General features: G+C 41.7%; 1 protein-coding gene across 1 annotated transcript; it reads right to left on the reverse strand.

Annotated features, from left to right (window-relative positions):
• Positions 1–99: 99 nt before the first annotated feature.
• On the reverse strand, positions 100–25,991 carry KNL1 (kinetochore scaffold 1). Its single transcript, XM_075426291.1, has 26 exons — positions 25,884–25,991; positions 23,803–23,872; positions 23,342–23,381; positions 23,029–23,088; positions 21,409–21,470; positions 20,823–20,878; positions 20,316–20,355; positions 19,721–19,758; positions 19,350–19,402; positions 12,694–17,934; positions 11,769–11,913; positions 11,068–11,135; positions 10,850–10,948; positions 8,185–8,300; positions 7,270–7,360; positions 5,906–6,022; positions 5,184–5,271; positions 4,382–4,450; positions 3,919–3,958; positions 3,700–3,801; positions 3,146–3,246; positions 2,785–2,853; positions 2,530–2,639; positions 1,829–1,947; positions 371–493; positions 100–259 (listed from the first exon to the last, which is right to left on the reverse strand). Exons 2-26 carry the CDS (start codon positions 23,835–23,837, stop codon positions 154–156), a joined length of 7,188 nt encoding a protein of 2,395 aa, XP_075282406.1. The 5' UTR covers positions 23,838–23,872; positions 25,884–25,991; the 3' UTR covers positions 100–153.
• Positions 25,992–26,274: the final 283 nt, after the last annotated feature.

The raw sequence follows: 26,274 nt of genomic DNA on the forward strand, positions 1-26,274 counted from the left end.
CCTGGATGCCAACTGGTTATTGAGACAAGACTACTAAAGAGCCAACAGCTCACAGCATTCCCATTCTGGTGAGGGACAGCTTGAATTCTCACAAGACTAAAATCAAAGAATATTCAGTCTGACTTCTTCAGTCCTGCGTGTGGATCTAGTGAATCATCTGGGATCCTGGAGCAAATTTTGATGAATGGAGCTGACTATTCTCTGCAGATAGTGGTAACCTACTGGTACACTGGAGAGAACGGCAGAAACCTCCTTCTCCCTGGGAAAGACAAAATTATCACACGTGTTTGAGAGGATATGAAATGGTTAATTCCCCATTCCTAGCTTTGAAACTTAAGTCGTAGGGAATGGTTCTTTCTGTTCAACTCACCCAATATTCCCAATTTTTTTTTGGACAGTAAAAGGCAGCGGAGCAGACGGGTAGTTGGCAGATAGAGACAGGGTCAACTCAAACTTGGCAAAAGCTGGGGAAGCGGAGAACAAAAGCTTCACTCTGTATGCGAAAGAAACACAAACAAAAAGATCAACACAAAATATGCAAATGTACTGCTACCGCCTTTGACTTCGGTTCCAGAAGCGAAAATAAATGTTGTAATTGATGCAAGAAGCTCCGTAACTTCTAAAGAGTTCCAGCATAGACTAACAGCGATTTCATAAATAAGGTTAAAAGAACCTTTTCACTCTAATACTGTCAGCACTCTGACACCGAGTTAGAATACAAAACCCCAGCCATCCTCACAGAAAAAAAGTTAACACACACATAATTCACAGAACCTTTCAAAAATTATGGGAGAATATAAAAAAACAATAAAAAAAAACGTTTTCTGGTTAACATAAAATCTTCCTAGGTAGCTGAAGTTTTAAGCAGGACTGATTTACCTCCAATGCCGTAATTCTAAGATTGTTTCATGAATCCAACCCTACTTAAATCCGGCCAAATTTCTGTCCAGCACAGGACTCTTGTCTATGACAATGTGCAGGAAGGCCGGAGTTGAATTCTCTTGTAAATACGGGTAAGACCATCACCAAGGACACAACGCCCAGGAAGCAGATGCTTTGGGATAGTGTAAACTTTACAACAAGCATGATACAGGTCTTCTCCAGGTAAATCTCCCACAGTTTGCAACTTCCTGAGCACAGGCTGCCCTTGAATCTCTTTTGTTGACTTAGCTAAATATAGCTTTTATGGGATTTTTGGCATGTAGTAGAACACCACTCTTGCAAAGGGTACTACAAAATTAGAATAACCTATGGGAACAGCATCAAGGCATGCAGAGCAAGGTTAACGGGGCAATTCTTACTTAAGGATATATATCAATAATAGGAGGATAAGGTGAAGTAGTAGTTATCTTGTTCCACTGGAACATGCCACAAAATCAGGAATTAGTGTGAGAAAATGAAAACTAAAGAAAATAAACTTTAGTTTAAGGGCATCCATCCTTCAATGGCTGATTCTACTCGGCTGAAGCAAACAGAAGATTAAAAGAAACAAAGCAGTAAGCTAAAGGTAAACTCTGGGCTCTGTTTCCTTTGCATTGCTACGCTTGGGCCTAAAGCTTCAAGTGAGAGAGTCAAGTCAAAGAAGAAAGCAGCAAGGAGGGAGAGGTTCTATGATAGTAAGGAAATGGATGAATTTAAAAGCAGCTTAATTTACATGTATTTGAATATTATAGTGCAATCGTATTAAAATAAATCAGATTGTAGTTAAAAATAGTGGCATGAAATCCGTTTCAAGAAAACCAAATTGAAAGTATTTCAGTGTTTTGTTCCTTATTACCTAGAGACACACTCTGAAGGACTGGTGTAAACTCCATCTGAAGTTACTCACTTTGTGTCACTGATCTCTGTCTTCAGAAGATTAAATTTTCCACCCCATCTCTCCAGAAATTCAATCTCGTCTCCTAAGATCTTGCAATGACTCACCACCAAAGAGACATCTTGAAGAACCTAAGCGGACAATCAGAAAAGCAATCACTTGGCACTCAGGCTGGTCAACTACGTGATGCTTGAAAACACAGTTTATCCTAGAAAGTATATTTAAAAAAAAAAAAAAAAAGTAGTTTAGCTGCTCTCTCAATTTGGATGTGAAAATGCAATTGTACAAGCAGAACAACAAATATGCATTCTTTGCCCTAAGTTTCTCCCTTCAGCTTTGTCAACAGGGGTACACAGCCATGCAGGAACACCAAGATTGGCTTGGCGATTTAAACCATTCTTTCTTTAGACAGCAGAATGGCATTCAGCTCAATTGTTTTAATATCTACTAGCAGAAAAAAAAAGGATTTTAAGAAATCTTGGACCAAGACAGGCAGACATTAATGCAGCAAACAAGGAAGAAACCACAGCTTTTAGGACTCTTGCTTTCAGGGACAGGTACTTCCCCTTGCACCTCAGAACATTCATGAAGCAGATTTTGATTTGCATTGATGAAGCATTCATTAAGATGCCTTTGTTCTCTCAGTGCTATTCTCTGTGACAGAAAAGATTCAGTGTTTTTCCAGAGTCTTAGAGACTTCCCTGGAACATTACCTGGGGCAAGTAGCACAGTGTGGGACACTGTTCCTGCCAGCATCCCCGACTTTCAATGAACTGGAAGATGAGTCTTTGGACTAAACATGAGGAGGGTGGAGCTTCTTCCTCTGTAACGCAGAAGAAGAACATGCTGCCAGAAGTCTTTTCAAAGTCACATAGTAATGCATCAGCAGATAAACCACAAATTTACAGATGTCTTCCCAAGAACAGATTATCAGGGCAGCTACTTTCAAGCTACTCGAAAAATCTTACCATCCAAGAGAGATTCAAAGTTCAGGCTAACTATCTTTCTGGAAGGATCTTCACCGAAATCATCACCATCTGAGAAGGAAAGGAAAGAACCCCAAACAGTAGTTATTTCCGTGCTTGGTTCTGGAGTTACAGCTCTCCCTCTGCAGAAACAGCCATTCATTACATACGTTTCTAAATTTTCATAGAAAGCACTGACAAACATGTTCAAAGCCACCTCTCTCAGCTTACAGGCTCCCGCTGTAGTGTACTTTCTATTTCCTTTTAGCAGATCTTCACAAATACAGAAACTTTAGGTTTCTATTATGTAACTATTTAATATTTCCAATCCATAAAACTGAAATGTACCCATTTTGCGACTTACCTATTGGGGGTCCAAACACAATGATGAGTTCAATAGAATCGTAGAGAAAACTAAAGACTGCCTGCTGTTCGCTCCACTCAGTAATCTCCCACTCAGTGAAGCTAAAAAGGAGAGGAAAAAACACCATCACCCCAAGTTTCACCCAACCAACCAACCCAATTATCTGTAGGACAAAGATGAGAGTATTAAGTGCGCTTGCAGCTATTACCACATAACATACCAACGAAATTTTCACTTTCCAACAGAATGTAAGAATCTGTTGGGAAAGGAAGCATAATGGTATTTATTTTACATAAATGCTCATTTTGGAATTGGAGGAGAGCTGGATATTGCAAGACAGTGCAAAGTATCGCTGCAAAGCTGTTAACAGAAAAACAGCGCGTCACGCACGGAAGTTCACCGTGGCTTTATGGCTTATCCTAGGCCACAAGGAGATGGGCATCCGAAGATTTCCCAAATCGAATAAGGAAAAACAAAATCAAAAAATGTTTATATACAAACGTGAAGCCCCAGAACTAGTTGATGAAAATGAAACCTGAAGGTCGTTTCCTTACTCGTATGTCTCCAGGAGTTCCCGGCAGCTTTTTTCTTTTTCCTGTAGCTGGTTCATCTGAGCAAGCATTTGCTCATTCTCAGTCTCCAGTTCTGACAGTTCTCTGCAAAGATAAACCAACCCCATGATACGTGGCGCACTGGTTAAAAAACCACCAACCCTCTAAAGCCTGAATGCTCACATGTTATTTCAGGTCTTTAGATCCTCTTTGACATCTTACCTTTGAAGTGCCTCTTCTTCGGCTTTGAGGCTTTTCAATTCTAAGAGAAAGGGAAAAAAGCTGTGAGAGAAAAGAGCAGCAGAGAAAGCCCTAACTTGCTGTGCAGTCGCTGTTCTTAACAAGACGAAAGATCTCAGCTGGATGGCTGTTACTCCTACCTGGATACAGATATGCAGTCAAGAAATCTAGACCAAGTGATCACTGAACACCTGAAGTGCTGAATATGATAGCCAGCACACACTCTGCAAGTCACACTGTACCAACTTATAAACTCCACTTATCCAGGGGAAAACCAGTCCTTTTCGTACTCTAACATCTAGGTAATTAGCTATATCCAGTGCAGAAAAGAAAGCAGCAGTGTTTGCATCCATATCAGAACTAATATATCAGGACGGGCGTTGAGTATCACCCTCTCCAGAACTTAAATCCAAACCAAAAAGTGCCATTCCACCAGTACCATTACCTTTCTTTAGGTTTTTGCCTTCTGCCATTCCATCACTGCCGTCTGCTTCCAAGTCATCCGAGTCAGAATCTATGGGAAAGAGGTATCAGGTCTCTGCAGAACGCCCAGATTCAGTACTTGCATTTCATTTTATTTGCCTGTGGGTTCTATAAATTTTAGTATTTCAAAGCTAACTAAAGAAAAATGTACAAAAAGCCAGCAGGGTATCTACCAAACCTCTCAAAAAGTATACAGATAACAAGGAAAACTCCTTTTATTGCACTGTTTCAAAGCTGCTACTGTGCAATTTGATTTCTACCCAAGGCACTGGAAGAAGTGAAAATACACAGAGCATGGCTATGCAGCAATGCCAAGTACTGACCGCAGCTCATGTGAACACAGCCGAACAAGTTTTAAACCATCCAGCTGCGATGCTGAAAGCAGCACAATCCTGGCACGCAAAGCTGAGTCTCGCCTACCTGCAGGCTCGCTGGCAGGTTTCGCAGCCATCCCGAGCTGCGTGCTGCCAGCAGCTGCACTGTCATCGCTAGCAGATTTGGCCAGCTCGGTTACCTGTTCGTAGGCTACAATTATAATTCTGTATCTCAGCGCAGATATACTCCTAGTGATGCGTAAGCGATTCCCACAAGACAAGTTTTCAGACACAAATAAAGGCATTTAGGCCTAACAAATACTTGTAACAAAGGAATTGTAAAATTCCAAGCAACCACCAAACACAGACTCTTGAACTGACCATTTGAACAGCAGCTCTGCAGAAAAATAGAGAAATCAGCATATCGGTCACTGGTTTGGAAACACATACCTGCTTCTAGGGCAACAAGACAGCGCTCTGCCTCCTTGAGCAATTCATCCACCTCTTCTATTCTTGACTGCAGCTTTCCCTGTTGCTCCTACCATGGGAAAATTGTACTCAAGTCAATGACATTTTTTAAAAAGCTGAATTGACTTCTGGGACCAGCACCTGGACCTTTGCTGGCTAAGAAACTAATTAAAGAAGCTGATACAACCTGTCATTAGAACGGAGAGGCAGACTGGCAAACATTCAGGCAATAGCCATGCATAAGAAAGTACTAGATACCTAACAACGTATCATCCTAGTGACTTTTCTTATGAAGGGATAAGACATGGAAATAAACAAATTCCTAGAGCTTTTAACGTGTACAAATTTCCAATACCTATCACAATGCATTTCTTCTGCATTTCCGTGTTAGTTACTAATACTGACATTACTACATTACAAAGAGCTAATTTCTGATGGCATTTCCTTTAATACTCCCATTTTTATACTCTGTTACTTTAATTGCCAAAACCCTTAGGCAGAAGGTTCCTGTAGTGTAAGTGCAAGAAAGTCACTGTCCCAATGTTTGACATTTGCATATAAACAAAAGAGAAGTACATTTAATAAGGACACTTTCAAGAGAATGCACACACAGTAGATAGGCTCCTAAACTTGACAATCAAAGAGGGATAAAATATGGTAGAAGTTCCCTTTTTAAAAACCTCTGCAGCCTTGTGACACATTACCTGTGCACTCTGCAGCAATTTGGTGTACAACGTCACTTTCTCATTGTGAGCCAAGATTTTACTCTCCTTGATGAAACAGGATTTCATTTTGTTCAGTTCTGCTCCAAAGTTCTTCAGCTGCAATGAATGGAAAATACAGAAGAGAAAGTGAATGGGAATGTGCATCAAAAGATTGTTCGATCGACCTTCACACTGTTTCTCCCTTCTCTGCTCGTCCCGATATCCCGTATCTCTAGTAGCAGTGTCACATGACACTTGCAAATACAATCAAATTTCAGACTGGGCAATCCTTGTTAATTCAAGTACAGCTGCCTACTAAAGTAACTGATTTTCTGTGCAAAGATCCAGCGAGATCTCTGCTCAAAGAGGGAGCCACACAAGTAACCCAGAGCACCTTCACTAGGTACACCAGATGGCACTCACCTCAGTTGCTGGAGACGTAGTTAGAACACTTGCCCCACTGCAGTTATGGAGGCTAACAAACTGCCCAGGCACAACCCAAACCACAAGAACTAAACTTCTAGGTGCTTTCATTGTTCTTAATTGTTCCTGTATCTAGTTGTTAGCCTAGCTTCAGTGATATCTTGTATAATCTCATTATGAACTATGAAAAATACTGTCTTTTATCAACTTTGACTATTTTCATTGAATAAACCTTTATTCTTGGCCTTAGAACCATGGAAAACAGAATCTCTTGATCTACATTCTCAGTTCTGGCCGGGATACTTCTATAATGCTTCTGGTTTTTAAATGCAGATGTCTGTGGCGTGCTTTTTCGTGCCCATTATCATTAGCGTTCTCCTTTAAACACCCTTTGGCCTCATCTTTTGTTTTGGCGTGTGACACACTGTTGCACTCCAGATCCTGTAGGAAGTTTTATTTTTGTGTAATGACACATATTTTCTGTTCATTATGTGCCTTGAAACATCTCATGTCTTGCTGAACTAAATAAGCACTTCAGTTAAGGGATAATTTGGTTCCACCAATGAAGCAACAAAGTCTCTAGGTAAGAGCAGTTCGTTTCTTCTTTCCAAAATAGCACTGCTTGCTTAGGCTCATCTAATGTTTCTCTTCTCTTTTCTCTCCTCAACTAACCTGAATTATCAACTTGAATTATCAAGTTTTTCTGTTCTATAGCAACATCTTCCCTTTAATATATTTTAAAGGGCACGTATCCTTGGCATTCTTCTGACATACTGGAAGTTCTCAGAGCAATTTTCCACTCAGAAAATATTTTGCCTTGTATTACCTACCTGCCTGCTGTTATTCTGTGACCATTCTGGTTCTTATCTTATTTGAATACATAAATTAACCTTACTTCTTCATTACATAAGAAACAACATTATCTCTTCATGCAGTATTACCTCTTCATCAGAGCAGGTTCTCATGACTTCCCACAAACTCCTGTTCACATTCACCAGGAGCTGATCCTGGACATTGACGTACGGTTTTAACCTGAAATGGGGGGCAAAAAACGTTGAAAGAAAGTCTTATTGCAACTGCACTGAGCACATAAAGCAGCACATTGGTGTTCATACAATTCGTTCCCCTTTTCTAATTAAAACATGGAAATGTAAATATTTTCATTTAGTTGGGTCCTACATCTTGGAGAGACCCTCTAAAGCCTGATTTAATGGGGGCCATGTTTATTAGACTCTAGCAGGTAATACAAAGTTCATTTCCTACAGTCTTTTTGTTGAGAGCAGGTCTCAACAGGAGGTGGAGAGCAAGAGAGCCAAAGGAACAGGAAGTGGTGCTAATGAGGCTGTGAAAAATCTTACTGCTGATTTTGAATTTTATCAGAAAACTTGATTTTGCACATAAGTTGTAAAAGGCATGATGAATCAGACCAGAAGTGTCCTTCGGATAAGAAAACAAATTGTGATAACTGTATTTCCATCTAATAAACACTGGAAGATTGGAACAAACAACAGATTGTAACCTGCTACGATTCTGCTTTCTATGTTTGATCATCTTTGATACAATTAAAAAAGTTTTACTCGACTCCTCCGATGTGCAACAGAAACACTTGATTAGTAAAAGACAAACTACTTGAGGAAAGTCAAACTTCAGTTATCTCCGTAACTACAACTCCTCCACAAGAGTTCGCCCTCTACCGTTAAATCTGTAATAAACTGGCTACCAGGTTAAAGTAGGTTAACGATCATTTTTTATTTTTCCCATATGTAATGTATTAACTTTCTTCAGGCCACTTTGCATGCAACCAGAGCTGAAACAATAAAACCACTAATATACCCTGTGACTGAATAAGCACTTACTCATCTATCTTCTGAGAAAGGGCCTGGCAATCTTCTTCATAAATACGCAGCTTGGGGAGATAAATATATTGGCTGTAAAGGAGCTCTTCTGGAGTAGGTGGTGCACTGACTGCACACTGGGGAGAAACAGAGGGAAAAATTGTGAAGAAAAAGAAAAAAAGACACATTTTTCAGAAACAGTAACGTCCAATCAATTAATGTGCAGAAACCGGAAAAATGTCCAGAATCTTTATTTTTGCAGAACAGAAAAAAAACCAAACCCTAATGGAGGCAGCCTGACATACTTAAACAATTGTTTTCATTCTGGACTCGTCCCGTTTCACTCTGAGACAAGGTAGTCGTATCACCTTAGATAGCTCATCCTGCCTTTATATCCCACGTTCGAGCATGGACTTCCTTTTGGGACATATGCCCCATCGCTACAGCTCAAAACAAAACTGAAAGAGGTCAACTCCTTTTAGATGAAGACTTGAAAAACATGCAGATGTTATCCAGGTAACAAGAGTGCTCTAGAATAAACCAAGACAGCTACGCTTTATTCAAGATCCAAGTTCCCAATTTTCAGCAAGTCTTAGGCACATCAGATAAATATGATGGGGGTATTTCAGCCAGCTCCCTATATATTGAAGCACATCAACAACTGACATTAATTCCAGCCCCTTTCAGGGGCTTTTGGGGTGTGGTGTTTGTTTTTGTGAGAGGTCAGTCACTAAGGAATGGCATCAGAGTTTTGTAAGCCTGATGAATATTTAGACACAGCTCAGGATGAATAAATTTTCAAACTGAAAGCTTAAACTAAACTGTAACTAAGATAGTACAGCTTTTTAAATAAAAATGGAAGATATTTAAAAGGCATAAAGGAAGTAATTTAATCAATACAAATTATATTAATTTAGCTGTGATTCTTTTAAATCCATTTTCATTCTTTTATCATAACAGTTTTAAAGAACTTTAAAACGGACAGACTGTTCACTCGCTCTTGCTAAGCTGACACACAGAAATTTTATTCAGGCAGCAGTGAGCCAATGAAGCAAGGCAGAACACCACGTGTGCCCCACAAACATACCAAACCAACTGTGTGCACTGGCTTTCTGCAAGCTAGCAAAACAAAGGTTGCAGCTGCAGTCCTTATTTCCAAGGAGATACCTACATTTCTGACGCGAATATCCTACGGCCATATCTGCCCTGACAACGTGACATCTGACAGCCGTAAGCCTTGGTTATACAGGAGCCAGTTTTCAACTCACCTGCCGTACTAGAATGAATTGCACAAGTATTTTCACAAATATGCCTCTTTCCATGTGAAGAATATGATCTTGACCACACTTTTTCATGCATAGTAACTGTTTCACTCTTACACTTATTATTACAAAGACGGATTAAAAATTCCTACCAAAACAGGTGTCCCGCTCCCCACTGGAAAGAAGGGAGACCAAAGCTCATTAGAACCGATTCAACACTGAACATGCTGCTGAGAACTTCTCCAGCACTCTAGAATAAGGACTGGCAGAGAAGAAATTCCCAAATCAGTGTCAAAATTATGCAGACACTGCTACGGTTTTCCACTTTCCAGGATGGCTTTTCCATTGCCCCCGTGCGTTGTTCGCTGTGCCAGCAGAAACTGTCACAAGCAGCAGGAAATGGAAGTATTTGAACTAAATCCCCATCTACTTCATTAAATAAATGCTAAGCATTGCAATCTTACAAACAAACCTTCTCTGTCTATGAAACTGGAAACTTTTCCATGTCAGTATAATACCCACATACAGAAACTAAGCAGCTCATTCACACTACTTCATTCCCTACACGCCATTCCTTATAAAGATTATTTGCGAAATCCAGCCAGATAACAGAGACCAGCCCCAGCATCCCGCTGGAAATTCAGCTGGCTACACGAATGTGTACAAATAACCAAGTCTGAAATGCTAATCTTAAGAAAGCTTATATGAAAATGAGGTGCCTTTACTGAAAACGAATTACAAGGCCCTGTTTTCAGGAGGGTTGCAAAGCAAGATTACTGCCTCGTTCAGCACCAAGTTACTACCAATGAGTGGTACCTGTCTGCATGCAAAAAGAAAGTTGTTCCCATGCCTGCAAGAATTCAACAGAAACCTTTCAGGATGAGGATGCTGAAACTGGGTTCAAGCAGAACAGGCTTAATGGGAAGAAACAGAGAGTAGTGATGTCATGGTGAAGCACTTATGAAGCAGAGAGTAGAACAGGTAGGATAGGTAGCAGTGCAGAGTGGCATTTCAGGATTCTGGACACAGCAAGACAATACAGTGAAAAGGTTAGACTGAGCTTCTAATTCTTACTTTCAAACTTACCATCCTTAAAACAAGTTAAAAAAGCAAGAATTAGTATATTTATCCAAGAACAGATAATCCTGAATATATAGTATTTCGTGAAGAGATTGAAGTCTATTCTATTTTTCACTACTGAGGGTTAAAAAAAAAGCATCAGACTTCTCAGAGGTGAACAAGCAAAGAGACAAGAGGAAGCATGAGTGTCTAACCCACCCACTTGCCAAGGTGGAACTGACTTCTGGTTTAACTCAATTGAAGGCCTTTAATACAGACAGGTTAGCTGATAAATATTAAAAAAAAGACAAAGGAATATAATTTAAGGTGCATTATATTATGCCTGTCAAAGGACAGATACTCACATTGGCTGGAAGGTGGCTATGACGGGGCTTCTGAATCGGAACATGGACTTGGAGAAGCGTTAAAAACTCCCCAACTGTGATAACACCCTTCTCAAATTTCTGTAACAATTAGGAGTAAAGTACAGATAAGTACATTTTTCTAGCAAGAATACTTACTTGCATATATGCAAGTATTTTTCCTGTTAGGAGAAGTTAGCATCTTTCAGCTATTTACATACCTCCCGTAAGTTATCTTCACAAATGCTATCTGTAAGAAGCTGAGACTCCATCTGACTGCTTCGCTGAACTAGCCAAAAAAAAGAAAACAGGGGGATATTTCTAGGGGTAATAATATTCTTATGGAAATAGGAACCTAGGCTCATTAGCTCTAGAAAAAAAAAAGCAATTTTAATGTAGAGTTTGACCTTTATGTATGTTTCTGGTGCTGAATGAAGTAGCTGAGGAGACAACTACTTGGGACAAGTAAGGAGGACTAGATTAAGAATCTAATGTAAAACAAAATCTGTGTCAGAGTAGTAATGAAATGACAGAGTTCACTTTTCTATGAGAGTCTTTTTCCAAGAGCACAGTGCTGAGAGAGGCGGAATCATTCTGCATGGAAGCAGCTGAAAAGCATCTTTGGGCCAGCAGAGTTTGAGCTGGGGCTTTGCTCTGTGCTAAGGTAACTAATCTGCCTCATCAGCCCACCTTGCCCTTGAAAACAAAGCTGTACTTGAATTCTGCTCCTTTCTCTTCCCATCTCAGGTTTCCTTGAACGGCTTGGACTCTCAGCCAGAACGTAAAAGCACCCTGGCTGGGAAGCTGCGACACGGGCACTCCAGGCCTTTTCCAAATGAAATACATACTATGGGTGGGGCCCTTCCTTGATTAAGTGTAAAGAACACCATGTTTGAGACTATTATCTCAAAGGAAGTCTTACTTGTTAATTCTGTGTCAGCCTTAACAGAATCCAGAGAGCTGCTGGTGCTGGCATGAGTACAGTCAGGGCTTTTAGCCGATAGGTTCGGAGGATCTTCACCTTCATGAACTTCTACTTGGCTTTGAGGCACAGCGCCAAAAATAACCTACATTAGCAAGTTTAAAAATAAAAATTCAGAGTTATATGAAACAACACACGAATAAGTCGATCAGTAGTTTACTGTAGCTGTTTCTTGGCATTCAGAATTGTTTCATTTTTAGTATCGGCCCCTTTTATATCTAATCAGCATGACAAACCAGGGCATGCCTAGTTGAGCCATTTCCTACCATGACAGACAGGAAGTAAAGCTGCAAAATCCTGCATTCATCTCTCAGTCAAAGCAGTAGCCACCACTGCACACCCTTCCAGCTTTTGGAACTAGAAAGTTTCTACTGATGAGGTACAAACTTATTTTTAAGGTCAGATTAATGTTCCATATTTGCACAGATTTTCTTGATTCAGCTGCAATTTGTGCTGTCTATAAAAACAGCTAATTTAAACTAAACAACCGCGTTTGGATTTTAAATAATTGCTTTTAGCCTTACTCTGTCATTGTACCTAAGCAACAGCTAGCAAACACTCTTAGTCCTCCGAACTAAACTATTTAGTCGAGAAAGGATTAAAAGGATACTGTGAAGAAAATTATTTAAGATTGACATATCCCATATTCTGTCTGTTTTGCATGGTTCAGGACATGCACACATCAACCTGATTTTTCTACTTTGGCAAAACGATGAAAAATACAGGGGACGACCTAGCAAAATGACAGAAAACTGGTGGTGAACAGAACAAGAAAACCTACCAATAGGTCTGCTCACACCCCAACAATTTATACAAGAGTCCGCTTAGTGTTCACTGTATCCTTACCATGAGAGATCAGGCTCACCTGCAAGTCTTGGGAAGCGTCACCATCCAAGGTTTCACCCCTCTTGAGTTTCTTTGGACTTTGAACATCCTCCTCACCTTGTTCCAAAGCTCTTTTTGTGTTATTGCAAGTTTTTGTCTCTTCAAATTGGTTCTTTTCATTGTGGGAGGTTTGTTTTTTGCTCATCTCATTTCCCACGAGTTCAGAGCTTGCAGATTCATTTGAATCCATCTCTTCTAGGCAGACAGGAAGAAATTCTTCCGCTATAAATTGAGAAGGGCTGAAGCTCTGCCTATGAGACTTGTTACCTGGAGTTTCACCAGCATTTACGCTTACTGCTGAAACTGGTGCTTCTCCTTTGCCTGAAGATGTTGCATTTATGTCTTGCACACTAGAAGCAGAAGGATTTCTTCTGTTCGGTAATTTAGGCTGGAAGATACCTAGAGGGACATTTATTCGCTGATATTTATCCTTAAGTGCCATGCCTGAATTTGCATCTATGGGAGCAGCTCCAGATTCAAGACATGTGTTCTCCTGCTCTTTGGTATAAAACAAATTATTTTGTTCATTTAGAGTATTTTTTCCTAACCCCAAGGTATCCTCTGGCTGAATTGATGATTTGGGCAATGGGTCAGAAAAAGCAGTTTCAGAAACAGAAAGAACTGCAGACTTCCTTCTAATATCTTTCAGTTTTGAACAAATATTTAAAATACCTGATAATTCAGGTGCAAGAGTGGGATCTATTTCATCTCTTGGACTCTCACTGACCAAAAGTTGCTTAGCTTGTTCAGAGTTCATTTGAAAGTCTTTTGGAGGTGTCTCCCCTTCAGCTGACAGCCCCTCGTTTTCCTTTAATTCCTTCTTAGAACCTGTAACAAGGCTTGCTCCAGCCAAGCCTAAATCTGTAGCTAAATCTTCACGTCTAGTTGAATCATCCTTCAGTACTTGGTGTCTCTGAGTAGTACGTGCATCTGGAGCACCCGACAAAGAAGCTGGTTGCTGGATGGAAAGTGAAACACAGGATACCAAATCGCCACTTTCTTCACTGCAATCTGTGGGCCCATTATGTGGAAGTCTGAGAGACAGTCTCTTTGATTTCAGGTTTTCTGGAGGTATGAGATCCTGCTGACTGTTTACAGGGACAGAATTATCCATGGGAAGGTCAAGATCCTGTGGTGCCCGCACATCCATAGCGTCTTCTGGAGGTGAGACAGGATAAATGGAATCTGGCGCTGTGCCACTGTGGACTCTGATAGCTCCTTTCTCACTAGGGAATGCCGAGGCTGATGCAGCAGAAGAGGCAATGCCAGGCTTATCCTTAGATTTTGCACGATATTCAGCATTCAGGTTGTTTGTATGCGAGGAATCTACTTCATTTCTGCAAGAAGACAATGCACTATGCAAGTCTGGTTGCTGAGTGCTTTTATGTGACCCTTCCTGACTGGCAATTCCATTAATATTAACAGCAACAGTATGAGATGCAGTTATTTCCATATCAACTTGGCTGTGGGTAAACACAACGGTCTTATCAGCAGGAACTGCAGAAACGGCTGGAATGGACCCTCTGTCCCGTACATCCATTTCACCCCTTAGTACAGCTGTATCAGTTTTAGTGATCTCCATATCCTCAGCCGAACTAAAAATAACTGTTCTGCTCTCTGAAACAGCGTCCTGTCCAGCCTGCTTAGCCAGGTTTAATCTGTCCTCACGCAAGGCTCTCTCAGTAATTTCACCAGCAGAGCAAGACTCGGTCATTTCCATGTCAGCCTGGGAACTGGTAAACACAACTGTGGCAGTTAAAGGCGCAGACTGATTGGGCCGCCTGCCTTGCAGAGAATGTTCCTCCAAAGCTACGTTACGGGTTTGAGTGATTTCCATATCATCCATAGCAAACATAGTAGCTTCGCTATTCAAAAGTGCTTGCTGTCCAGCCTCCTTATCCGAGTTCAGTTTGTCATCACATACAGCTTTTACGGTAGCTTTATCAGCGGTGCAAGGCTCAGCAACGTCCATGTCAGCCCGGCTACTTGCGAACAGAACAGTTTTAACAGGATGAGCTGAAGAGATGAAATGAAGCCCTCCCTCATTTTGTGAGCCAATTTCATGGCCTATTGCAGCCGTATGGCTCTCTGTGATCTCCATGTCATTATTCTCATCGTTCAGTGAAAATAAAACAGTCTTTTCCCCTGCTGTTCCCTTCAAGCTTTTCCTTCCAGTCCTTTTATCCACTTTAAGCATCCCTTGAGATGCAGCCTTTCCTAGAGATTTGTCAGCTGCAGTAGTATCGAGTCCACTTATTTCCATGTCATCATTGTAGGTAAAAACACAAGTTTTATCTCCAGAAATAAAGGATATGTCATCATTTGAACTTTTACACTGCAAAATTATTTTGTTTGCTGAAACTGTATGACTTCTGGTGAGGTCCATATCAGCATCTTCTGAAAATATGGTCGTTTTCTCACCTGCAAAAGGCAAATGCCTTACACCAGTCATGCTTAACATTTTCTGTCCAGATACCAAGGAGTACACATCACATGCAGGATGCTCCTGACTATTTAATGTCCTCATGACTCCTTGTCTTAAGGACATTACTTTATTTTCATCTTGAACAAGGTATCCAGGTACTGCTGTTCTTTCTGATAAAACAGGATTGATGTGATCAGGAACGGTTACCGCATAGTTTCCGGTCAAGTCCATGTTTTCACCAGATGGAAACACAACAGACTTTTCTGAAAATGGAGGCAGCTGGCCACTTCCCTGATGTGGTTCCGTCGCATTGGCTAGTAACGGCCCTTCAGCACCCCTCACGCCTAGGCCATCCACTGAGTGAGGGTTTTTACAGTCCTCTTCTGAAGAAACTGTTTGACCAATTGAAAAATCTCTCTCAGAAGTTACACGAGGTGGCAATACTTTCCTTACTGCCTTCACAGTATGGGTTTTCTCTTGCCTGTCTGAGTTCTGGCAATCTGCATTTACTCCTAATGTTGTTCTGAGCTGTTCATTTCCCTTCATTCCAGAGGGAGCGGGCTGATGACTGGAAATAAATGAACCATTTGGAGCCAAAGGGGTAACAGCTTGCTTATTTGTGTTCATTTTCGAATCCCCGCATTCTGTTGCTGCAGTCTGACTTGTGACATCTGCACCAGACCTACCTGAAAACTGGAAGGTCTGGTTTTGCAGCTGCTTTGACATTACATTATTGTGATTATGATTACTCTCGCATTCTTGTGCTGTATTAATAGGAGCAACATCAAAGGCAGCAGGGTGAGTTTTGGTTACGTCCATGTTTTGATCATCGGAAAACATGCCCATTTTGTCATTTGTGCAGGAAACTGAAGCGTTTAGCAGGTTTTTTTCCAAAGGCTGGGATATAACAACTCTCTGACTTTGCAAAGACATGACTGCACAGGTGTCAGTGACAATATTCTCAGGGGCTTCTCTCTTTTGTTCTTGTAAGGAACACATGCTCTTTGCACAGAAACTTGGACCGCTTGCCTGAAAGTTTGTTTTTACAAGCATCTTATCAACCATTCTCATTTCAAGATCTTGAGCATTCATTTCTATAGCCTGGTTTCTTTTAATATTCCCATTGATACTGATCACCTCAAGATTTTCCTTGTCCATATCTAAAGAATTTGTACCTTCACTGACATTTTTGTTCCGGTTCTTTCTTGGAATTATTTTACAATGCATCTGTTTTGCTTCTGCAGTCATTCCATTGCTTTGATCATCAATGACAACGGCATGGCATTTAGTTATTTCCATTTCTTCCTGTTCATTTAAATTGGGAGATGTAGATCTGTTGTCAAGAAAGTGAGGTTTGCAAGTGACAGAGGTGAACATTCCAGCAGGAGACTCATTTTCAGCATTCTTTCCACCATCCTTGACAGCACAGGTTTTAGTCAGGTCCATATCTTCTCCTGAGAATATTACTGTCTTCTCACCTGGCAGAGAAAGAAGTTGAGAGTTTGCTAGTCGGTGCTGAAGGCTACCCTTAGACGCATCAGTGGACACTGAATTTGTACATGAATCAAAGCCAATGTTCACTGAAGTAGTCCCGTGATCTGGAGTCACTTTTTCGATTCGTTCATCTGAGCCCGAAGACAGTTCAAGTGCACTATTTCTGTGTGATACAGAAGCTCGGTTATCTGAAGATGTCAGACTCTTTGTAACATCCTTGTCACCATCTGCTGGACATCTGCTTTCTGCTAGTGAAGCGTTTGTGTTAACTGGCTTTTCAAAAGTTTTATGATGCGAATGGTTCATTTCTTTGGTACTCTCATTATAGATTACATCCGTATAATTCCCAGTAATTTCCATGTCATCACATTTAGAAAAAACAAAAGTTTTTTCACCTCGGAAGACCGTCTCAGAAGAAATAGCTCCTGGGATGGCAGACATTCTTCTGGTCTCTTGTTTAACACTTTGCAGTGCTGTAGGATCACGTCTGTCTTCAACATTTACTGTTTTCTTGTCTGTACAAAGTTGAGGGTCCTGCTGAACAATTAAGTGCTGATTAGATGCTCTGTTTAACACAGAATTATCTGACTCTGTGGATGGGAAATCCTTTCTGAAGTTTAGACATTGATTCCCGACACTGGAGAAGGGAAAAGACACTTTAGCGGTGTGACTAGTTGTCATATCCATTCCATCGTCTACGAATGCCTCAGTAACATCCGCACACAGTAATTGCTCTGGTGGAGCTTCACAAATGCCAGAAAACATCGCTTTAACATCAGATGCCTGGCATTTTGTCATTTCCATTCCATCTTCTGGCCCTTTAAAGACTTTTGTTACATTGCAGGTGTCCAGTGGTTCATGGGAATATACAGATTCTACCGACGATTGTGGCACGTCTTTTGAGACTTGTGAAGGGACAAAAAAAACATTCTCTGCTTCAGATCCCTCAGCAGGATTGAGTGCCTTTTTGTTTGACTTCAAGCTCATCAAAAATTCATTGAAATTTATTTTTTTTACAGCAGTAGCATCTTCCTTCTGTTCAAAAGACGGGCACGAATGGTTATTAGGGTCAGCGAAAAAATGAAATTCTTTGCTCATTTCTGCCTTTTCATTGTTAGAGTTTAACCCAGCCAGAAACGACATGGTATCTATCTTCTCAGTTTGGTCAGCTTGATTGTCTTTCAGGTTACGTGCAATCACTGCGGTGTGACTAGCTGTCATATCCATTTCATTTTCATCTGAGAAGATGAGGGTGGCGTCATGCCTATTTGTTCTTTGAATGGCGTTGTCTGCATCATGCCACTGAAAAAAAAGGGGGGGGGGCAAGAAATTGCAGTTACTGACACTTAAAACAAACGATACATTGCATTATTCTATTTAAAACAGCAGTCAGCTAATGCAGTCCTAGGGTTATAGGTTATAACTTTACATCTTCTTTTTTTGGGGAAAAAAAAAATTATATCAGTCCTACTCGACAAGTCCTACTCCTGTATGATACACATTCAAGGAAAGCACAATGACTTAATTATTAGAGCATATCAGATTTAAATAGCTTTTTTTGAAAGCATGCGTCTCAGTTTTACTGTTGGGCAAAGGCTTCCTATCTAGACGTATCTTAGTAAGTATTGAACAATTACTGAATCTTCTGGATAAGTTGGAAGTTTTAAAAGACTTTTCCCACCACTGACTAGGGAGGTTTTTAATCTCTTTAACAGAGAGGATTTACACAGTTTTAAAGCTGTGGGAGAAAATGGGCCAGTAACAAGATATAACACTATATTTTATCAAATTTATTGAATATATTGATAAAGAACAGCTTCATGTTTACTTCAATTTACATATGCTATTTTATAAATGCAAGAAATAAAACACACTAGAAGAAGCACAACCCTATACATTACCCAAAAACAAGGAAGAGACAGAGTTTCAATCTGACCTTTATAGCTTCATGGTATTCATCTTCTCACCCACACCAGATTTTAACTGCTTTTTTGGTTGTTGGTTTGTTTTGGGTTTTTTTGTTAACATTCATTAACAAGAGCTAACATATGTTTTTAAGCCTTATCTTTAAACTCAACACAAAAGTCAGAAGCCATTGCAGTAAGGGAGACTGTTTCCACAATTGCTTTGTTTAACTGCACGGTGCCATAACATCATCACTGCAGTGCAACACAGTTCAGGATTCCTGGGCAACTGTGCCTGTGAAGGTCTTAGCTAAGAATTTTGTGTTTTATCACTTGATTCAGCTGAAGAATTTCAGTTAGTTTCTCATGCTAATCATTGCAATTTGTCTAAAGCTTTTTGACAGCAGGAACAGAGTGTGCATTTGTGCATATCCATTTGACCCACAGAAGAAAAAAAATACACAAGCAGAGAGTAATACATCAGAAAAAATACATAAGCAGACCTATCTGAAACATAAGCTCCTTTGCATATTCTTAGACAGGAATTGAAAAGAATGGAGGAACTAGCTCAGGTATTGTAAAGTTAGCAAGCAGTTCCAGAAGCAAGCTATCAATACTGCAGTATAATGCCCATCAGATTAGGAAAATATTTCAAAATATAGATGATTAGCTTTCAGAAGAATTTTATGTGAATACAAGGATTTATTTTTTAGGCACCTGAGTTACATTTTAAATCTTTATTACACAAGTTATCAGAATATATTTTGGACACGGATATTTTCAGCACCAAAAAAAATAAAAGCCTTCACATACCTCGGTCTGCTGCACCAATGCCTGGATAGGGGCGTGAAGCAAAGTGTTCATCCCTGTCGAAAGAAAAGGAAATACTCCATTTGTTGCACTATTTCCTTATTACATTATCCACTCAGCTGAAGATCTATGCGATCATTTTACAAATACCACTGAGTAAGCAAGTACAATTAAAACCAAACATATCCTGAAAAATATTTTCAGTACTCCCTCCAGCACGTGGAAGATCCTCCCTTATTTTTAGAATACAGTGCTTGTAAACAGCTCTATGGGACAAAGCCCGCTCACGCAACAGTTGCCTCAGTCAGAGACATTGTTCTAGGCATGCTAAAATTACTCAAACAGAATCAATAGTTTTGAATAAAGATACTCACCAGTGATCTCACACAGAACAGCTTCAGGTTCTTCATTTCTACAAAAGGTGGGTTAGGCAAAGAGTTTGTTAAACGATTTCAAAGCAGAAGGCTTCAGCAACATACTGCAAAGGCAGAGCATTCTGTTGCATAGCTCATACAGGACTGGGCAGCAGATACCAGACACTGCTCCTGTGTCTTCAATATATTCTAATTTGAGTTGCAAACTTATTTTCTCATGACATTCTCTCACCTTAGCATGCCACAAGCTATTGTTCAACATACAGATGGCCTTTTAATTCCTCAGTGACAAGTAAGAAAAGAGAAAAGATTAATTCTTTATTTTTAACTCAGGCCTTCCACTTTCAGTTACTCCTTTCTCTCTGGGAAACTGAAGCTGTGTTCCTAAAGCCTGAAATCTTATCTCTGTAAAACAAGAAGCCAGATACAACCACCACCTTGTGTGGTTTTCCATCTAACTTTTACGGTATTCTGCTCTCCACTACTATTCTGCTGCATTTCTTTGAGGAGTAAGAATTTGATGGCTGCACGTCATGTGAAGAAATGTATTTGCAGGACAGAACTCTATAGTCATGGGAATCTTTTTCAAACTTACTGATTAAGCGGTACATCATTCCTCGCATCTGCTTCACACTCTACAAATCGTAAGAAAATTAGACGTTACAATGTGAGAAGCATAATCAAAACATTCAGAGACAAGAGTAAACTGCACAGAAAAGAGTGTTCCCAAGCTCTCATTCTTGACGTGCCTTCTTATCGTGGCAAAAACCCAGGGAAGCGAAATACGTGAAAATGCATTCGCTTTTCAGATTCTTCCTAGGTAATCTCTGACCGAGTGAATATGACATTCTGCTCAGCCTTCCTTTGACCTAAGTCCCCAAGGCAGATCTTGTTCTGGGTGCACTTTGTCTAAGAAAATAATTCCTTTTCTGAGCTACAAGATCCACAGTACCAGTAACTAAAGGGTTTTCAGCCAGTCCATGATAAACAGCTGACCATATTGTTCCTTACCTGTGACTGACAGGCCTGACTTCTTAAGTTCAGGCTAGTCTTGTTGCTAATCGTCTGCGTATCCTATCAGGAGAAGAGAAAGGAGTTTTACCTGTACCTTCTCTCTCTGCCCCGTTATTCTTCAGATCTCGCTGGAAGACTCTGCAGCTAAGAAAAAAAGAAAAGAAAACAAACCACCTGGTTTTTTAATAACACAAGACCATCTGTTTCAAAGCAAAGGTGGTGGGGGGGGTTTAAAAAAAAAAAAAAGATCAACCCTGATTTCAATCTTTTCCACAGGGTATGTTCTGAAATGAGATATCAAAAGCCAGAAGCTTACTGAACCCAACCATATTTTCCAGTGGGATGATGTCATTATCACACTTAAGATGGAAGTCAGCAAAAAATTTTATGGGAAACAAAAATTCCCGATTATATGAAATTCACTGAACAGTTATTTTCCAGATAGGAAGAGAAAATGAATAATGTCTCTCTTAGGGCTCAAAATCAACTCAATAGAACAACAGACACCAGTTTGCCTTCACTGAATACTCACAAACATACACAAACAGCAATTTTAGGGGGTACCAGATTATCACCTATAACCTATGTTTTAGGGGATACCAGATTACTACCTATAGCCTGCATTTGATGCTTAAATAAAGGATGCAGATCTGCATCCTTCTGATCAAACTTACTTGATGGTGTTTGCAAAGCTGACACGGCGAGAGTTTTTCCTGCGTTTCTCTGTATTGATGTCCTGACAATAAAGAACACAACACTGATGTACAGAGAACTGTTCTTGTCCCATAGGCCACAATAAGCACAGCTTTTCATGAAACAAAAAACCACACACCCTGCAAAAAAGAATCTATGAGCCCAATAAGTGCAACAGATATTTACCAGCATGCTTAAACTACTTTCTGTTTCTCCAGCTTCTCCTGACACAGATACCCATCTCACAACCAGTAGGATCCAAAGATCACTTTGTGAGAACTGCCTGGTTTCAAACACAAGCAGCAGAATACCAGTTATAAGGATTTTTGCCTGGCGTATCGTCTGGCATACTAGGGAAAATATAAGTAGTTGCTTAGCAAGAGAGTTTCTGGATTTTTTTTCTTTAGTTTTCCATTACAAGAGCTGAAAAAAAAATAGTAATACTGGTTTGTCTTTATGGGACAAAGCAAAGGATTCTTGAAAGGATCAAAGTCACCATTTTCTGTTAAAATGTTTAAATGGTGTCACTGACTACACGATCATACGAACGCAAAGTTACAAGGTATGCACCAATGCAGCATTACCTGCACTGGAAAGCTAATTCGTCATACCGCTGCCGGGCGGGTGTCTGCAGTAAGCTTCCCTAACTGAACAGCTCAGTCTCAGGACAGCGGAACGCTCGCCGTTTAAGAAAACACCAAGTGTTAACGTACCAGGCGCTACCAGTGATACGGACATGACTAACAAAGCCTGTAAAATACTTAAAATTTTAAAAAATCTTGTCAGCAACACAAGCAGTTACAAGTGACGTCACACTACTGTATATGATAGCCTTACATGGCTCGTTAGCAGTCCTGTCCGTCATTGTTCGTAGGTACTAAAGTTTAAATGAAGACTGTGAGCCGCCCTTCACACTCAATCCGGTTTCGAAATAGATGTGTTGTGCATAAATATTTCAGGCTCATATTTCCTATTCTAAAGAAATTACTAGAGGCTTTTTCACCGAAAGCCTTATACGCTAAAAATGAGTTTTCAAGTTCTGTAATCAGTGACAGATAAATCATATAAATACATGATGGAACCAGAGTATTAGTCCATAAAACACACCCCACGTAGAAATGGCATTTAAAAAGAAATCCAGACTGAGCAGGCCTACAGTTACAATTTCTAAGAAACAACAGACACTATAAACATGAAATATATTCTGCACGTATTTCTGGAAAAAAATGTTTGTTTTTTAGCATTCACTTTAAATTGGCAGGCTGGGTTTTCTTCAGATTTTACACCATCTCACTGACTATACCATTTGTACACTGGTGGATCAAACTTCAAGTCAAATGGACTACAGCAGGAGCAAGTTACGCCTATTAATCTCTGTTTACTCCTCTTCTCTTGCTAGAAGAAATATTCTGATGTAAAATGTAAGAAAAATTCGATGGATTTCTTATAATACTTAGTACTCCAAACATTATCCTCCTAAGCAGTCACCACAAGGGTCTTTACACCTGCATTATTCCAGTGACACAGTTTAATGAGCGACAGGTTGAGGAGCAAACCGAAGACGTCATGAGCATCAGCAAGAAAGGACTTCATAGACCTACCTGCGTCAATTCATTCCCATTTCCCAGATCATCAAGAGGATTTCGCGAAGCCTTTAAAATCTAAAAGAAAACAATAATTGAGAAAATCAGCTCCAACTACAAGAACTGATTACTTGGCTGGAGAGAGTTTATAAGAGCCACCAGTGCCCCAGTCAATCGTATCAATCCAATAGGCTCTTCCTTCGCTTTTGGAATGCTCTTCAACTGTGATGAGACAACAGGTTCCTCATGACAGCTTCCCCTTTCTTTCCTTCACTCACACACTCACTCATTCACAGGGTTTTCTTTCTGAGGAATGCCTTAAGTTACTCACAGAGGACAGTCGCTTCCCTCTGATGTGCTCTGTATTATCACTGGAAGGGAAAAAAGGGAAATGGGTATTATGGTATAAACTTGAACCACGATGTATTTCTTGAACAGTACTGCTACGTTTTTAAGGTTAATACATCGATTTCTTCATTATTTTCACAAGTGTGAAATTAAACAAACAAGCTCGCTTAGAACAGATCGTTCATTCCAGCACCAATTCCAAAAAATAAGCTTTAGGAAATTCAGCATATTGCCCTCCAGACCCCATGGTCAGTCAGTCTCCAGACAGTCCACTGCCATGAAATTTCCTCACAGCTTTCCTACACACAGTCAAAGAAATTCCCTGTTCTTCTTCATGACAGAAAACACATTTCATTCAAGAGATGCTGCAGGGGTTAAGAAGAGTTTTGCCTCTAAATGGTCATAGTTGTACCACAATAAAATTCTTCGAATGTTTCAACTTACTTTTCCATGTTAGGGTCTACATAAATCTTGTCCATTTCTGAAGGATGTGCTTCTCCTATAAAATACAGTACTGAAATCCAAAAATATTAATGAACCTCAGTAAAAAAATTGCCTACAACCACAACTAGATACTGGCCCTAGATGCTATAATTTTTCTCTCCATCTTTCTCTAGTCACGGGAATCAGCCTGAAGAAGAGAAACAGCCGAAGAAAAGGCTGCGAGGGGACCTAATATATACTTACAAATATCTGAAGGGTGGGGGTCAGGAGGATGGGGCCAAGCTCTTTTCAGTAGTGCCCAGCGCCAGGACAAGGGGCAATGGGCACAAACTGAAGCAGAGGAAGCTCCAGCTGAACACGAGGAAGAACTTCTTCCCTCTGAGGGTGACGGAGCCCTGGCCCAGGCTGCCAGGGAGGCTGTGGAGTCTCCTTCTCTGGAGATATTCCAGCCCCGCCTGGACAAGGTCCTCTACAGCCTGCTGTAGGTGACCCTGCTTGGGCAGGAGGGTTGGACTAGATGACCCACAGAGGTCCCTGCCAACCCCGACCATTCTGTTATTCTGTGAATGCACTGAACAGGCCTCTCAAGTCCACGTTTTCTGTTACATATCATATTAAAAACCACCTGTGCTAACAGGTTGAGTTAGGTTGGTTAGTCGCTTGGTTGTGGCGGCCTTTTTATTACGTCCCAAGATTATGTCAACGCCGATAGCTCCCCCTAGCAGAGTGATAGAGGGGATTGTAAGAAACGTGAAACTATAACAAAAAAACCTTAATATTTTCTACTTTTTAGTAGTCTTTAGTACTGTAACTTGTATTCCTGCATGCATAGTGATCTAACGATGTAACTGTTCCACTAATCCCTGTTTTCTCATTAAGGAATGTAGTGGAAGGACATGGGCACAAGCTCTCACTTGGTCATCACACAAAATAATGAAGTGAAACAAAAGCGGTCTTGGTTCTCAGCAAATAATTGGGATAATTGTGGGATAGAAGAGACTCCTCAATAATTCTACTCCAGACAGCTCGGCCTCGGGAGGGCAAATGTGCCAAGCTCCAGAGATAAGGAGGCATCCAGAGAGCAACCAGACCAGAGCCAAACGACCTGAAGGACAGGATGGACGTGACCCTGGAACTGAGTCTGCGCAGAAACAAATGTCAATCAGTGAACAGCGTGATGAAGAGGATGGGCCTTCATCCTGGGACCCCCAAAGACCTCCCAAAGATGCTAAGAGACATGCGTGAACGCTATTTGCATATGCTAATGAGCGCTTAGAAATATAATGAATATTTACACGTGTGATTGTATTTAACCTGAAGCAACAGGGTGTCTGGGGCGCACGTTTGGAGGAGAAATCCCCCGTGTGCCCGGCGCTGCAATAAAGAATCCCTGCTGAACAGTGTACGTTGTGCTGTGAGGTTTTTCCTACCGGCTCTTCGAATCACAGAGAACCACACCACTTATCAAAAGTTGCATAAGGGGATACAATTAATTAACCCACACCGACAGGATGCCAGTGCTAACAGGCTTAATATTGCCTAGCAACAAAACTCAGGGCGTTGAGTACCAGGTTAATGTTCCTCGCTGAAGCCGAAACGCTTTGTTACTCTGCTTGTGAAGAAGCTTCTCTGTTCGTTCCCGTATTTAATCAGTAAGCACCCCCAAACTCCACACCGTGGACACGAAGAATCGCTCCATAATCCGGCTTCCCCCCCTTTAAGGATCTGCTTCAATCTCCTCGGTGTCTCTTTACGCGTCCCCTTCGGTCCCCAGCTGCCCCCTCCCCCTGACAGGGCCGGCAGCCCGGGCGCGCCGTCCCGCACCCCCGACGCCCAGGGGCACCCCGCTTCATCGGGCGATTCCCCTCACGCTCCGAGGCCGCCCCCGCTGAAACCGCCTTAGGCCCCGGCCCGCCGGGCCTCCCCTCCCGCCCTTTGTCCGCCCTCCCCTCAGCGGTCGCTCCCGGGCAGGACCCGCCCCAGCCGCCGGCAACGGCCGTCGCCTCAGGCGCTCCCGCGCTCCCCCGGCCCGCCCTCCTCTCGCCTCCCCCCCGCCGGGACGCGCCCTCGGCCGCTCTCACCCGCCGGCCCGCACTCGGCCCTCAGGCCCGCCGCCGGGCCCCCCCCGCAGCTCCCGTACGGGCGGGCCGCCGCCGCCGAGCCGTTCGAATCTAACCGCCGCCCAAGCGCGCCTGCGCCCCGCGCCAAATCGCTGGCGTGACGGCAGCAGAGCGGCGCTCCGTACAGCATGGCGCCCCCCAGCGCTCCGTACAACATGGCGGCCTCGGCGGAATCGGCCCGGTGCCGCCGTTTCAGTGCTCCCCGCCGCCAGCGCGCCCGCGGCCGCGGTGGTGAGGCCGGCCCGGAGGCCGCCGATCAGCGCGGGGTGCTCCGTCCCGGCGCGGCGGCCTCGCTCCGCGTTGTGGCTACGAAGGTCCGGGCGCCGGCGCCATCTCGCAGCGGGAGCGGCGG

The sequence above is a fragment of the Opisthocomus hoazin genome, chromosome 7 (assembly GCF_030867145.1).
Source record: "Opisthocomus hoazin isolate bOpiHoa1 chromosome 7, bOpiHoa1.hap1, whole genome shotgun sequence".
Classification (NCBI taxonomy): Eukaryota; Metazoa; Chordata; class Aves; order Opisthocomiformes; family Opisthocomidae; genus Opisthocomus; species Opisthocomus hoazin.

Coding starts and splice junctions, on each gene's coding strand:
- KNL1 (XM_075426291.1), bottom strand. CDS start 23,837: ATGGACAAGATTTATGTAGACCCTAACATGGAAAA. Junction 20,879..21,408: donor AGCTTTGCAAACACCATCAA/GTAAGTTTGATC, acceptor TTTTTTTCTTAG/CTGCAGAGTCTTCCAGCGAG. Junction 3,247..3,699: donor GAACTCCTGGAGACATACGA/GTAAGGAAACGA, acceptor TCTCCTTTTTAG/CTTCACTGAGTGGGAGATTA.